This window comes from Micromys minutus, assembly GCF_963924665.1.
Source record: "Micromys minutus genome assembly, chromosome: 31".
Lineage (NCBI taxonomy): Eukaryota > Metazoa > Chordata > Mammalia > Rodentia > Muridae > Micromys > Micromys minutus.
The window spans coordinates 12,578,502-12,591,446 of NC_137966.1; the positions used below are offsets into that span (position 1 = coordinate 12,578,502).

At 49.6% G+C, this 12,945-nt stretch overlaps 1 protein-coding gene across 1 annotated transcript in view; it reads right to left on the bottom strand.

Annotated features, from left to right (window-relative positions):
• Window positions 1–6,516: 6,516 nt before the first annotated feature.
• SH3PXD2B (SH3 and PX domains 2B) overlaps window positions 6,517–12,945 on the bottom strand; it is a gene marked incomplete at its 5' end in the record, with an annotated part of 75,138 nt that continues 68,709 nt past the window's right edge. The window contains 2 exons of the mRNA XM_080942049.1: window positions 6,517–8,243; window positions 11,948–12,073. Of these exons, the coding sequence (XP_080798175.1) occupies window positions 6,705–8,243; window positions 11,948–12,073 (1,665 nt within the window). The 3' untranslated portion in view covers window positions 6,517–6,704. The remainder of the gene's footprint in view (window positions 8,244–11,947; window positions 12,074–12,945) is intronic.

Below are 12,945 nucleotides of genomic sequence, written 5' to 3' on the forward strand. Positions count from 1 at the left end.
TTGGATTTATGAGGTTACCTTATCAAGCTTATGGCTCAAGCTCGTTTACCTGCCGAGCCATCTTACCAGCCCTTGTTTTATAGACTTATTATTCTTGATTGTTATTATTAATTATTTTGGTTTTTCCAAACAGGGTTTCTCCATCCTGGCTGTTCTGGAACTCGCTCTGCAGGCCAGGATGGCCTTAAAGTCAGAAATCCACCTGCCTCTGCCTAAATAAATAAAGTTATTTATTTATTTGACAGAATTTCTCTATGTAGCTCTGCCTGTTCTAGACCAGGCTGGCCTCAAACTCACAGATCCATTGCATCTGCCCCCTGAGTGCTGAGATTAAAGGCATGCACCCATTGCCCAGAATAAGATTTATTTTTAAGTGTGTGTATGTGTGTGTGTGTGTGTGGTGTAGGTCTCAGTACACGTATATCAGGGGAGTGAGATTCCCTGGAGTTACAGGGAATTATGAACCGCCCAACGTGGACACTAGGATCTGAGGTTTTATCCACAAGAGCAGCATACTGACTGCTGAGCCATCTCTTCAGCTCCCGTTTTATTCTGTAGCCCAGGCTAGCCTGGAGCTCATTGTGTACTACAGACTAGCCTAGAACTCTTGGATGTCTGCTGCCTTAATTCTCTCACAAGCTGGGATGACAGGTCTGAGTTACACACCTGGCCTCACACTCGTGTCTAAAGCAGTGTTCTTCACAATGGCCAAAAGACAGAAGTCACACGCTCACTGATCAAGGGCTAAAGAAAGTATAAGCTTATGCATAAAGAGTTATTATTTAGTTTTAAAAGGGAAGAGATTCTGATGTGTACAGATAGACCATGAGGACACTGTTAAGGGAAATAAGCCACTCACAAAGGGACAACCGTTATGTGCAGTACTTTGAGAGAGTCAATGTGCACAGAGAGAAGGTAGAGTGGGGGCTGGGAGCATGGGGAGGAAAGAATGAGGACATTTAGAGTGCATGGGATTTCAGTTGCTTTGTGAATAGATGGTGATATCTAGTAACAATGTGCGGAATGCCACAGGAGCTACACTGGAAGCAGCCAAAATGGTAACTTTTAAGTGTCATGTAGCAGCTTAAACACAGGGGATGGGGCTGTAGGAAGTCCAGGCTCACAGCCACCTGAGCACCCAGCCCTCTGCTCTCCAGGATCATTAGGGTCACTACCAACTTCCAAGGTAAGTGCTTCCAGGCATCTAGAACCTTCTCTGAAGGACTTGGACAGAGAAGCTGGCATTTAGAGGGTTCTGAGAAAAATCGGTGAATCTGCTGCTGTCTCTAAGTAGAAGCCCTCCCACCCGTCCAGGTTGCTCTGCTGGGTAGGGCATGAACATGAGGGTCAGAGGCTTCGGACAGGGTCACAGGGGCAACCAGGAACTGTGACATTGTAAATGGTTAACACTTAGGCTCTGCAGCAGAGTATGTCCTGTCTGGCATCCTGAAACGTCTCAGCAGGACTCTCATCAAATACATCTTGAAAACAATGGGTTAAATTTCATCAAGCTGTTGATGCGCCTTTATCTTCCATTGCTAGTGCTTTCATGTGCCCAGAGGACACGGAACGCTCCGCGTGCAGGAGTAACCAAACAGATTTGACCACAGGCCCCTTTCTCGTGTCACCTTGTGAGGTGGATATTCCATAAACACACTTTGGTACAGTGTTATGAAAAATGATAAAATGGGAAGTCCATAAATACTAGAATGGAGGGTAGCAAATGACCTTGGGCTTCCTCCCCAGACTGCCTTGGTTCTGCCTTTGAGAGATTAATAAATACCTCTTGTAACAGAGAACCTGGGCAGTCCTGTAGCCCAAATATGGCTGCCTTCTTTCCCCATTCTCTTGCACCAGAAGACAGTGCCAGCAGGAGCAAGACTCCCTGAATAAGTGACATTAGGAAGAATCAACACTTCCCCTCCCCAAATATAAAGTGGCTTTCCCGCCCTCCTCCAGCATATTTAAGACTTTCAGTCTTTTGCCAAGGCCTAGGGAAGAGCCCCTTCTGTTTCCGGGCAATGCTTGAACAGCTTCCGTTCGCCTCTTCTTCAGATGCAAAGAGGTCAAGTCCAGACACCATGGCATGCATCCCTTTCAGCCAGATAAAAATCCACAAACACTCCATCTTTACAACGAAGCTTGAAACCAGTCAAGCATTTTTATTATCTTTAAAAAAAAAAAAAAAAAAGTCTAATGGTATATAGTCTCTACATGCTACAGCTAGGTGTTCGCAGCCGGCCCCCCTCACATTAAACACTCACAGGAAATAAAAGCCACCACCAGGGCCTGTCGGTTGGCCTAGAGGGTGTGAGAAGGGCTGAGAACCCAGAGGTCCCCAGCACCAGCTGTGGGCACACAAATACAATGGACCATGTTGCCTAGAGCCCACGGTTTCCGGAGGGATGTTAGAAGCAACATCCTCGGTGGCTCTGAAACGGGAGCCATGTTTGGCTAAGGTGACCACAGTTTATCACACTCCCTGGCATGTAAGAGAGGCGCTAATAATTGCAGAGCACAAAGGCATTGCAGGCATAGAATGGGCACCTCCATGGCATTAGAATTGCTTATTGCTGTCGTAAGCCTGGTGGGGCACCTTTGCTCTTTAAAAGCATAGAAGTGAGGGTCAAGGCCACTGGCGATGGACCGGGTCTGGATTTTGAAGGACAAAAGCTAAGCCCTCATTCTGACAGGAGCGAAGGGCGTTTACTTGGGGGGAGGAGTACGGAGACAGGGAAGAAGATGGAACACTCACATATGAGGGGCTTGGTACCTCAACTAGATAGCACCGGGGACCAGGCATCCCTCCCCAGAGCGGGGAGGTCTGGTCTGTGGGATGGGTGTTCAGCAGGTGGCCCACGAGCAGGCGAGGAGTATGAACCATTGTCTTAACTATATAGTTCTGCTTGGGGTCAGGCCAATCCTGCTGCTAGAACCTTAGCACGTTAGGAACAATTCTTCCGGGCAAAGGCAGACCCTAGGGCCTTGATACAAATGAATTTCCTACCCATTCAGTCCATGCCCCCTCTGACTTCAGGGAATCTTTGGTCTGTGGTAGGATGTGGCTGTCTGTAGTGTACAGAAAAAAAAAAAAAAAAAAGCCCCTGAAGGAAAATTTAGACAGCCAGCGAAGCGGGCAAGATTGCCACACTGTTCAAAGAAACGGCAAGGCTTACAGTCTATGTTGACGCTGAAGAGCTCTGGACTCAGTGGAAGGACAGGAGCTAAGCCATTAAGGTCCTTGTCTATCTGTGACGATGGGGATGGAGCCTGGGGCCCCACACATTCGGGCCAGTGCTTTCTGGCTGCACTGCACCTCCAGCTGACTCTTCTTACACAGAAGGAGCAGTTTTTTCTTCTCACCAACGGCAGGAATTCGGTGATAAATACTAGACTGTCCTAAGTTCTTGCAGAGATTTGGCACCTGTTCTTTCCCCCCGAGGAACATGTGTCCCCACTTTCCACCCTCTACCCAAGTCCCCAGTGGGTTCCAAAAAAGTTTAAGGTCAAGAACTGTGCCATAGAAATCAACTCTATGGAACAGTCGGCTGTCAGAGGCTCAAAAATGACCGAACTCCTGGCATGGCTCTTGTCATTTCTTGGCAGGACATGAAGGGACTGGAGCACAGACCTCTCCTGTCCTCAGCTTGGGGCCATGGTATAAACATGAATGGCCAAGAGTCACTCTGGCCAGAAAGTATAAGCAAAGTCTTGATCTAGCAAGTGGCTCTTTTCAAGCCCAGGTTTCCAGAGGCCGGGGTACTATACTTACTCCCAGGCAGAAATAAAATTGTCATAGAGCTAGAGAGCACCGCCCATCCCAAAGGGACCATCTGACCTATGACTAATGTTTGGCCAGGGGATTGTGGGAGAGAGACTTAAATTCAGAGACTGGGTCACTTGATTGCCCACAAGGACTATAACAGTCCTTTGCTGGTGGCCCGTACCTGGACAAGGTGGGATGTGACTTCACTCTCCACACCTTAACTTTTCCATCACATATGACAGGATGGATGTGAAGGTTAGCTTCGGGGGAAGGGGCACAGGTTTGTGTTGGCGATCTGATCTGTGGTTGGCCCAGACATTACTACCATGCCCTCGGAAGTTTTCCAAGGCACGAAGGTCTGGCATATGCTCCACCCAAAGGAGTCACCACAGTCCTGGATGTTGAAAAGTGACGTCCCAGGTACGGAAAACGGGTGAGCGACTTGGCTCTGCAGACCCACTCACTTCCAGTTGCCCAGGGCAACAATAAGCATCATGGCCTACGGAGCTTCCCATAGAAATATTCAGGCTGTGCATGTGACCCAGGAAAAGCACAGTGAACAGAGAAAGCACCGGCACACCTACAGTTCACGTCCGCACGAGGACAGGACTAAAGGCAAATTCTCTTGTTGCCCACAGGAAAGCAGGCCTGTCTGCTCCAGCTCAGCTGACCCCAGAGAGGAAGGAAGGAGGCAGAGGACTTCTTCAGTGGCATTAGTAGGCAAAGCTCAGTTCTTTAGCGAAGGGGGATGCCTCCCCAACCCCCGGTCTACCCAGCATCTGGGACATAGGAGGAGCTACTTGAGAAGGTTACAGAAAGCCAAGTGCAAATGGGGCAAACAAAATAAAATAGCAGCAGCAGCAGCAGCAGCGGCGACAACGACAACAAAAAACCCTTGCCTCCTCAAAGGTCTGTCAAACAGCTTCAGAAAGCTGTTCAAGTGAAGGTGTTGAAACTCAAAAACCACCACCAAAAAAAAAAAAAAAAAAAAAAAAAAAAAAAAAAAAAAAAAAAAGCGACCGGGCTTCCTGCACAGTGTGGGTTGTATGCAGGATGCTCTAAAGTGTGGCCTCAGAGCGGAAGACTCTCAGCCTCCCCTTTCCCTAACTGCCGCTCTCCCCTGCGGCCCAGGGCACAGACTAAGCAGGAGTGTGCATCAGGCGCCTCCTACCCTGGCCCATCGCTGGAGGGTGGTAGAGTCTGCAGAGGAAGAGAGCTGGGTCAGAGGGAAGCAGAGAGGGTTGGGAAGGAGTTGGGGTGCAGAAGGGATCTGCTTGCACAAAATCTTTGGCACTGCAAGCAAGATGCGAGCATTGTGGGAAAGGGGGCTTTCGTGGTCCCCAAAGCACAGTAGCAATTAGCACTGGAGAGGTGAGGTGGAGAACAAGACAGGGCTGCTTCCTCTTCTGCAGGGACTGTGGGGAAATAGAGCTTTGCCCTCTCAACCGCACCCCTCTTTTATTATTATAGGAAGCCCGTTCATAGGTACAAGTTGGTCTGGGCTGGGAGCTAGAAATCTGGATGCCGATTTTAGCTCTGCAATAACTAAGCAGACCTTTTGAGGCCTTAGTTGTCCATTGGTCAAAAATAGGGAAGGGCTACCCTGAGCTTCTCCTAGGGAAAGAGCACGCCTAAAAAGCAAACTGTCGTACAGGAAGCTGCAGTTGCTGGGGCAGGAGACTGCAGGCCTTTGGCTACTGTTGTTCTTAGTTTGGCACAGACCCAGCTGCTGGTCCTTAGCCACTAGAGTCTCCTTCAAGCCACCGAGGGGCCGTGCCTCAGTTTCCTTTACTGTTCTTCCACATGGGTTGCGAGCTCTGTACCAGCTTGTGAGAACCCAAGGGATGCCCTGTCCTGTAGAAGCAGCTGTGAGTCCAAGGCAATCACTACTGTCCCTTTGACTATAACATAAGGAAGCCCCCAGGCCACCTACCCGATACCTCCATCTCTTCCCTCACTGGTTGTTCTTGCAGAGAGAAGAGCAGGAATGTTGGGATCAGGCAAGCCTGGACTCCAGCCGCTCCCTAGCTAGCATGTCCTAGGGTCTGTAGAGCATCAGTTTCTTCATCTAGAAAATGGGTGTGATAGAGCAGGGGAAGCTGGTTGGCAGTTAGAACATGAAGGCAGAAGGCCAAGGGCAGTTTGGCACCTACTGGACGAAGAAGTACTCACGGACTGTGTGCCTTGTGAACTTAAAGAAACGTGGAGACTCTTGTTCTAGGGACTGAGGGAGGTGGGCAGGAATTGGAATTTAAAAGCCCTGGATGGGCCAGGGGCTTTATCAGTGAAATGAAGCATGCTCCTTTAGGACTGATCACGGGCCACGGCATCCGGGAGGCAGGATAACAGAGTGAATCTCCAGGACAGCTTTAGGGCATCTGCATCTGCTCAGGACTTAGAAGCAGAAAGCCCAGAAGCTGATTCTCTCGGGACTCAGTTCCTCCTGGGACCAGGTATTCTGGGAACAGTGAACGAAGCCCTTACTTGGCCTCTAGTAACATGGAGAAGTTAGAGCGAGCTCTCACAGGTTGTGTGGACCGTCCTCCCTGTGCTACAACTGAGCACTGAGGTGTGGTCTGGAAGTTTTCCAGGTGACCGGTGTCAGTTCTGGAGGTCTGTGAGTGTCACAGTCCTGCTTCTGGAGGACAAGATGGTGTCTAAGAGGACAGGCTCTGCTACAGACAAGGATGGTAACATGGCTTCCACCTAGCAAAGGCTGTGGCTTTTGAGATGTCTGGAGATGCCACAACACGGAGAACCAGACTCCAGGCTACAGGACAATCTGCACCAAGCATTCTCCACCCTGGGAGGGAAGGAGCCACAGCACCTCAGTGGCTGCCTTCCTTGAAATGTTGTGGAGGTTGATAAATTAAGATGCGTATTAAATACGTAGGGGAGGCCAGCAGGGACAGCGGGGTCTCCGGGTAGGGTGGGGATGTTAGGGTTTCTTCCGGAGGTAGTTGGAAGGAATCCAGCCTTCCCAGGGAGGAGCCCCACTGAGGACCTGGCAGAACCACCAGCCACTGCAGTTCTTCTCCCGGACTTCAAACACTGTTCCTTCCTGGAAGCTGCTGGTGTCTTCATCTCCTTCAAAGTTGGCCACAGCCACATACAGTGAGTCCTTTGGCCCATCGGCATTGAGGAAGGAAGCTGACTTCTCTCTGGTTTCTCCCACCTTAGCAGCTATGCGTGGCCCCGGCCCTCCTTTGCCTCGAATGTCATCTTGGCCCACCGAGGAGGAGTTGGAAAGGAAGGGTTTGGCTTTCGGAGGGACAAGGAGGGCCCGACCTGCAGCAGGAACGGCTCTGCTTTCTTCACGCTGTGAACCTCTGATCTCTGGGAGGGGCCTGCATGACAATGGTGATGAGGAGCTTTTCTTGGGGGGTGGGGGTCTCCGAGGTGGGACCACAGGTCTTTGCTGGGTTGCTTCTTGGACAGGCATAGGCACATTCTTGGGCCCAGGGTCTGTGGTCTTGGCTGGCCTTGGAGGGGCTCGGCAGGGTGTCTCCTTTGGACTCAGCCCATCCTGTTTGCCAGACCTGTCCTGGCCACGGCCTGGTCCCTCTCCAGGAAGGAAGCTTCGGCTGAGGGCTGTGTCATGGCCCCCAGTAGCATGGTGGCCTTCTCCATCCAATAAGGCTTTCTCTTGAGACTTGGCAGGTCTGAGCTTGCTCCTGAGATTGTAGATGTCCACTTGGTTTTCACCCTGAGCTGCCTCTGTCTTGGGGGAAGGAGTTGGTTTGGGCCTAACCTGAGGTCTAGACTTCAAGAACAGATTCTGGGGGGTAGGTTCCGCCTTCTCCTCGGGCAGCTCAGCTTTGGACCTGGAGATGGGCCGGAGGTTGGGTTTTTTCACTTCCTTGGCCAGCACCTTGTGGCCACACTCTAATCCCATGTCATTTCTCAGTGGGAACTTGCTCTTGTCAGGCTTGGGCTCTGATTTCCTGCTGTCCCGGGCCAGCGGGGCATGCTTGGCTGGAATCATTGGCAAAATCATGCCAGGGGGCTTGGGGGAGGAGCCCCGGAGCGGTTCCATCTTTTGCCTCTCCCTCTCCAGCAACTCTTCTTCAGACTTGATGATGGACTCTTTGCGCGGAGGGAGGCTAGGCTTCTCCTCCTGTGTGGGGTCTGAGATCTCCTCATATCCTGTTGATGCAGACAGGTCTGAAGATGCCTTTCTTGGGGCTTCCTTTCCTCCTTTCCAGTCTTTGGACCACAGCATCCCAGAGTCCATAGCACCATGTGGTGCCTCAGGCAGGGGTCTGGAGGGCCCCACTACTTCTGGACCCATATTGTTCTCCGTTGCAGCTGCATCCCCAAGCCGGAGCTGAGTCATCTCATGGGGTAAGGGGGCCAGGAAGTTGGGCCTTGAGGCACTGCTGGTCTTCTTGTATTTGTCAATGAAGGTAGCTGGAGCCCATCCCTCCTTATCTTCCATCTGAATGTACCACCAACCACTTAGGCTCTTCTCAATCACCTAGAAGGGGGGCAGGAAAAGTGCTTAGTGTCTGGTGTTTATAGCAACTATGCCGTAAGAAAAATAGAAATCTTTAAACACAGAAGACCCCTTCAGGCCAATGATTTGCCATGCTCACACTCAGGGGAACTGAGGCTGGTGGGATGCAATGAGTTTCATCTCCTCCTGGTGCCTGTATCCACTGAACTGAATGGTGGTGTTTTAGAGCTGAACTTGATGATGTTACTTAAGATAAGATAGGATGTCATTTGGGTCCAGCATCATTCAGGTGAGTTATTGGAGATGAACGGTTATGTAAACTGTACGAGACAGGCTGCTCTCAGGTCCCTACAGGAAGCGTTCACCTTCGGTACTCCAGATGTTCTTGCATCTGGGTAGGGTCTTTAAAGAAGAGACTAGGTGGAAATGGGTCATGAAAGCAGGCCTGAGATTTATAAATACAGAGCAGGGATTACGTGTATGGAGGCACAACAAGAAGGTGGCTAACTGTAGGCCAAGGAAAGAAGCCATAGGATCCTGGACTTCAGCTCCCAGTGCCATAGAAGGTAAATCAATGTATTTAACCCAGCCCATCTGGGTACGTTGGAACATGGCAGTCCTATAACACTAACACTTGGGATTCCCAGCTAGGTTCTGTATACAGGAAAGCTAATGTTTAGGACCTCTCTGTGACCCAGGGACAGCCCTCCCATTCTACAGATCCTCACAACCTCTCTATGACCCAGGGACAGCCCTCCCACTCTACAGATGCAGAGCAGAACCTCAGGAGAGCGAAGGACTGGGCAGAGGGTTCTGAGAAGGGTGAATGGAGGAGCTCTGAGTACTGCCTGCCTCTGCCCCTCAGGAAGAGCAGTGCCTGGCCTTAGAAACTGCCATAGGAGCCATAAGGACCGAGGCCTGGCAGGAAGGACAGCAACCACAGACTCAGCACCAGGAGACCCCACTTGGTAACCTGAAGTCCTGGGTATCACTTGGAGACCCGCCACTTGAATGATGACAACAGCAGCAAGGTTTGCAAACGTTCAAACAAGCAAAAGTGCGTTGTCTTGGCAAAAGCATGCAAATGCACTCGGCATTAGCAGATTGGAGAGAAGGTGGCAGAGAAGAGGATGTGGTGGACAGGCAGGATAGAGTGAGTCTAGCAGGAGTGACAGGGAAGTAGCTATGAAGATACCACAGTGCCAGCCAGCTTGGCTGGCCTCTGTCCTTGGTCCTGTTCTTGTATGGGAGCCGTAGGTAGCAACTGTGAGGATGCAGGCTGAGGCCACAGAGACTTGATGCTGCTCTGTGGCTGGCTTAGAAGCCTTTAGAAGCCAATTGACCTCCTGTATGTATTTCCATGGACTGAGTCGCAGACGATGTGTCTTCTCCTTCATTCTATGATACTTGACAATGGGACCCGGGGTCTCACATATGTCAAGCAACTAATCTATTTCTGAGCTCTGGTCCCTGCGGCCAAAACCAGGTTCTGAGTTCATAGAATAAGTGCAACAAATATCAGTAACAACACAAAGACTGAGGGAAAAGAGTCAGTGACGGCGTCAGGACTGAGCGAAGCCATTTTCCTTAGACAGAGAACACTACAGGCCAGCTGAGACCAGAGCAGGCAGCTGTGAGAAGGAATCAAGAATGCACAGCAACGAACATTACAACCATTGAACGAAAATGAGGAACTTACTGAAAAGCCGAGGATCAAGTTAATGAACTATGAGACTGAACAGGATGCCCTAAGGATGAACCATTCATCTTAGATTGTGCATGCGCTCTCTCTTTCCATGTGTGTGTGTGTGTGTGTGTGTGTGTGTGTGTGTGTATAATATAATATGTATATGTATATATTCTATACTCAGAATATATATTGTATTGTAGGTTAAAATTATATTTTTTTCAGGAAAGACGACAAGCCAAAAACTCTCTACATGTTCTACAGAGATGTAATCTCCCTCCCCCACCCCCTCACCAAGATAGGGTTTTTCTGTAGAGCCTTTGGACTTGTTCTCTAGACTAGGCTAGCCTTGAACTTACAGAGATCCACCTGCCTCTGCCTCCTGAGCACTGAGATCAAAGGTGTGTACCACCACTGCCCTGGTAGTTTTTTTATTTAAATGCTCACCAAAAATCACAGATATAATCCTGGGAACTGAATTATGAGCATCCAAGAGGTGAGCAGATTTAATCTCTGCCTCCTGAAGTAGGATAGGAAGCTTCTGGCCAGAGTTTACTCATGATGGAGCAGAAGTAGAGGCTCCAGGGGCCAGACCATCTGTCAGGAGGTGTCTTCACTAGATTCCTAGTCCCTGTTCTTTGCTGCCATCTTGTTAACTGCAGGATTTCTCGAGAGCATGGGAAATACCTTTCATCCCTATAGTTGTGAACATAGAAGATACACACGAGGCAGAAAGGGGTAACCTTGGTTACCCAGATCACAGTGTACAGACAGAGCATGGGCGGGGCGGGCAGAAGAGACAGGAAGCAGGCGGTGGCAGAAAGAGGAATACAGGACCAAGGGATGGTTCCGTGGGTACGAATATTTTTGTAACACTAATGCCCCAGGTTTGATCCTTGGAGGCCTGGTGGCTCAGGTGTGTAACCCCAGCTTCAGCACTACATGGGAGCTGGAGTCAGGAGTATTGGCCAGAAGCTCAACTAGGAAGTACTACAGCAGAAACAACCAAAGACCCTGCCTCAAAACAAGGAGAGACTTGTGGAAAAGTTGTCCCCTGTCCTCTGCGAGTAGTGAATGCCAAACACCCACACATGATAAACTCATCTTCTTAAAAAGTAAGACAGGGGTTGCAGACATGGCTCAGAGGCTAGGAGCACTGGCTGTTTTACCAGAGGACCCAGGTTCAGTTCCAGCATCCACGACTGACTATAATTCCAGTCTCCAGGGATCTGATGCCCTTTTCTGGCCTCCACATACATTAGGCATGTGATAAACAGACATACATATTGGTAAAACACCCATACACATAAAAATAAATAAAATTTAAAAAAAAAGAAAAGGAAATATAAGCCAGCCAAACAGGGCTGTTGTGGTGGTTTCAATAGGTTTGGTCCCCATAGACTGTCTGAATGCTTGGCCCACAGGAAATGACACTATTAGGTGATGTGGCCAAGTTGGAGTTGTGTGACCTTGTTGGAGGGGGTGGTCACTGGGAGGTTTGACTTTGAGGTCTTATTTATATGCTCAAGACTGGTAGAAGGAGTCTCGTCCTGGCTACCTTCAGATCAGGATGCAGAACTCGCAGCTCCTTCTCCAGCACCATGTCTATGCACAGGCCGCCATGTTTCCTGATGATAATGGACTGAACCTCTGAAACTGTAAGCCAGCCCCGATTAAACATTTGCCTTTATAAGAGTTACCTTGGTCATGCTGTCTCCTCAAAGCAATGAAGCCCAAACTAAGACAGACATATAAGACAGAAGGACCAGGGTGGGTTGACATGAAAAGGGAGACCAGTGGTTGCTGGTGAGCCAGGGTCCTTGCTAAGGGCTTTGGAACCGGATTGTAGTGATGGTTACACAACTCCAAAGAAAAGACACCAATGACTTGTACACTCAAAGTGGCCAACAGTTTGGGGTGTGATTATGAAGATATTGTCATAGCTTAATAAAGCCATTAACCTCCTCTCCCTCCCCTATAGCAGGAGGTGAGACCGAGAAGCCAATGCCTGGAAGGAAGAATAGCACCAGATGCTCACCTCCACCTTCAGGCCGGCCTGGAAGCTGATGCCATCTGGGATGGTGGTCTGGAATTCGGCAATGGTGTAATACTCTTCTTCCACCTGCGGCGGGATGGGAGGCTTTGGCAGGTTGAGACCTCGAGGCTGGAAGGGTTACATACAGGGCTGACTGAGTCAGGGTGGCATGATGGAATGAGGGGTACACAACATCAAGGGGTGCTAGGAAGCTCAGTTAGCTTCTGAAGGGGAAAACGAAGAGGGCTTGACTGTCACCTCCTAGGTGAGGTCATTCTGGCCCTTCAATGTTACAGTTACAAGCAACACCCGGGCACACCGTGAGAACTTGGGAAAACACAAAAGGGTCAGAATGTAAGAGACAGCGAGGCTGTGGGAAGACCTCAGGCCAACAAATCAGACCCAAGTGGGCTGGAATGCTTATGAAGGGCCACGCCAAGCCTCCACTTCACCTTCTGCAGAATGGGTATCCCAATATTGCTAGCTTGGTACATCTGCTCTGAACATGAAATATGCTACTGGGTGACTCACCTGGTATAGTTATAGTGCTGGACAGATACCCAAGAAAGGGCAGATATTTTCAAAGAGCCCCTTTCCAAAGCAATCCCTTTCCAAATTGCTTGTGATCACTCGCGGTTTATAGTTTGAAATATTTGTACACACAGTGAGCCATCTTGGGGATAGGATCCAAGTTCAAACCCAAAATACATTTATGCTTCATGTGTATTTAGCCAGGGCAGTGCATCTTCCGATATTTTTAGTGTGTCCTTGTTTTGACTGTGATCTGTCACGTGAGGTCGGGTATGGAATTTTCTTTCCACTTTTGGTGTCGTGTTGGTGCACAAAGTGTCAAGATTTTGAAGCATTTTGGATTTTTGGATGAAGGATGCTTAGCCTACATTGGTTAAAAAGGTACCTGTGCCTCGTCTAACCTTGGGACGGCTATACATAGGTTGCTTTGTTGTCAAGAACTACTTGGGAAGGACTGGAATATGTGAGGT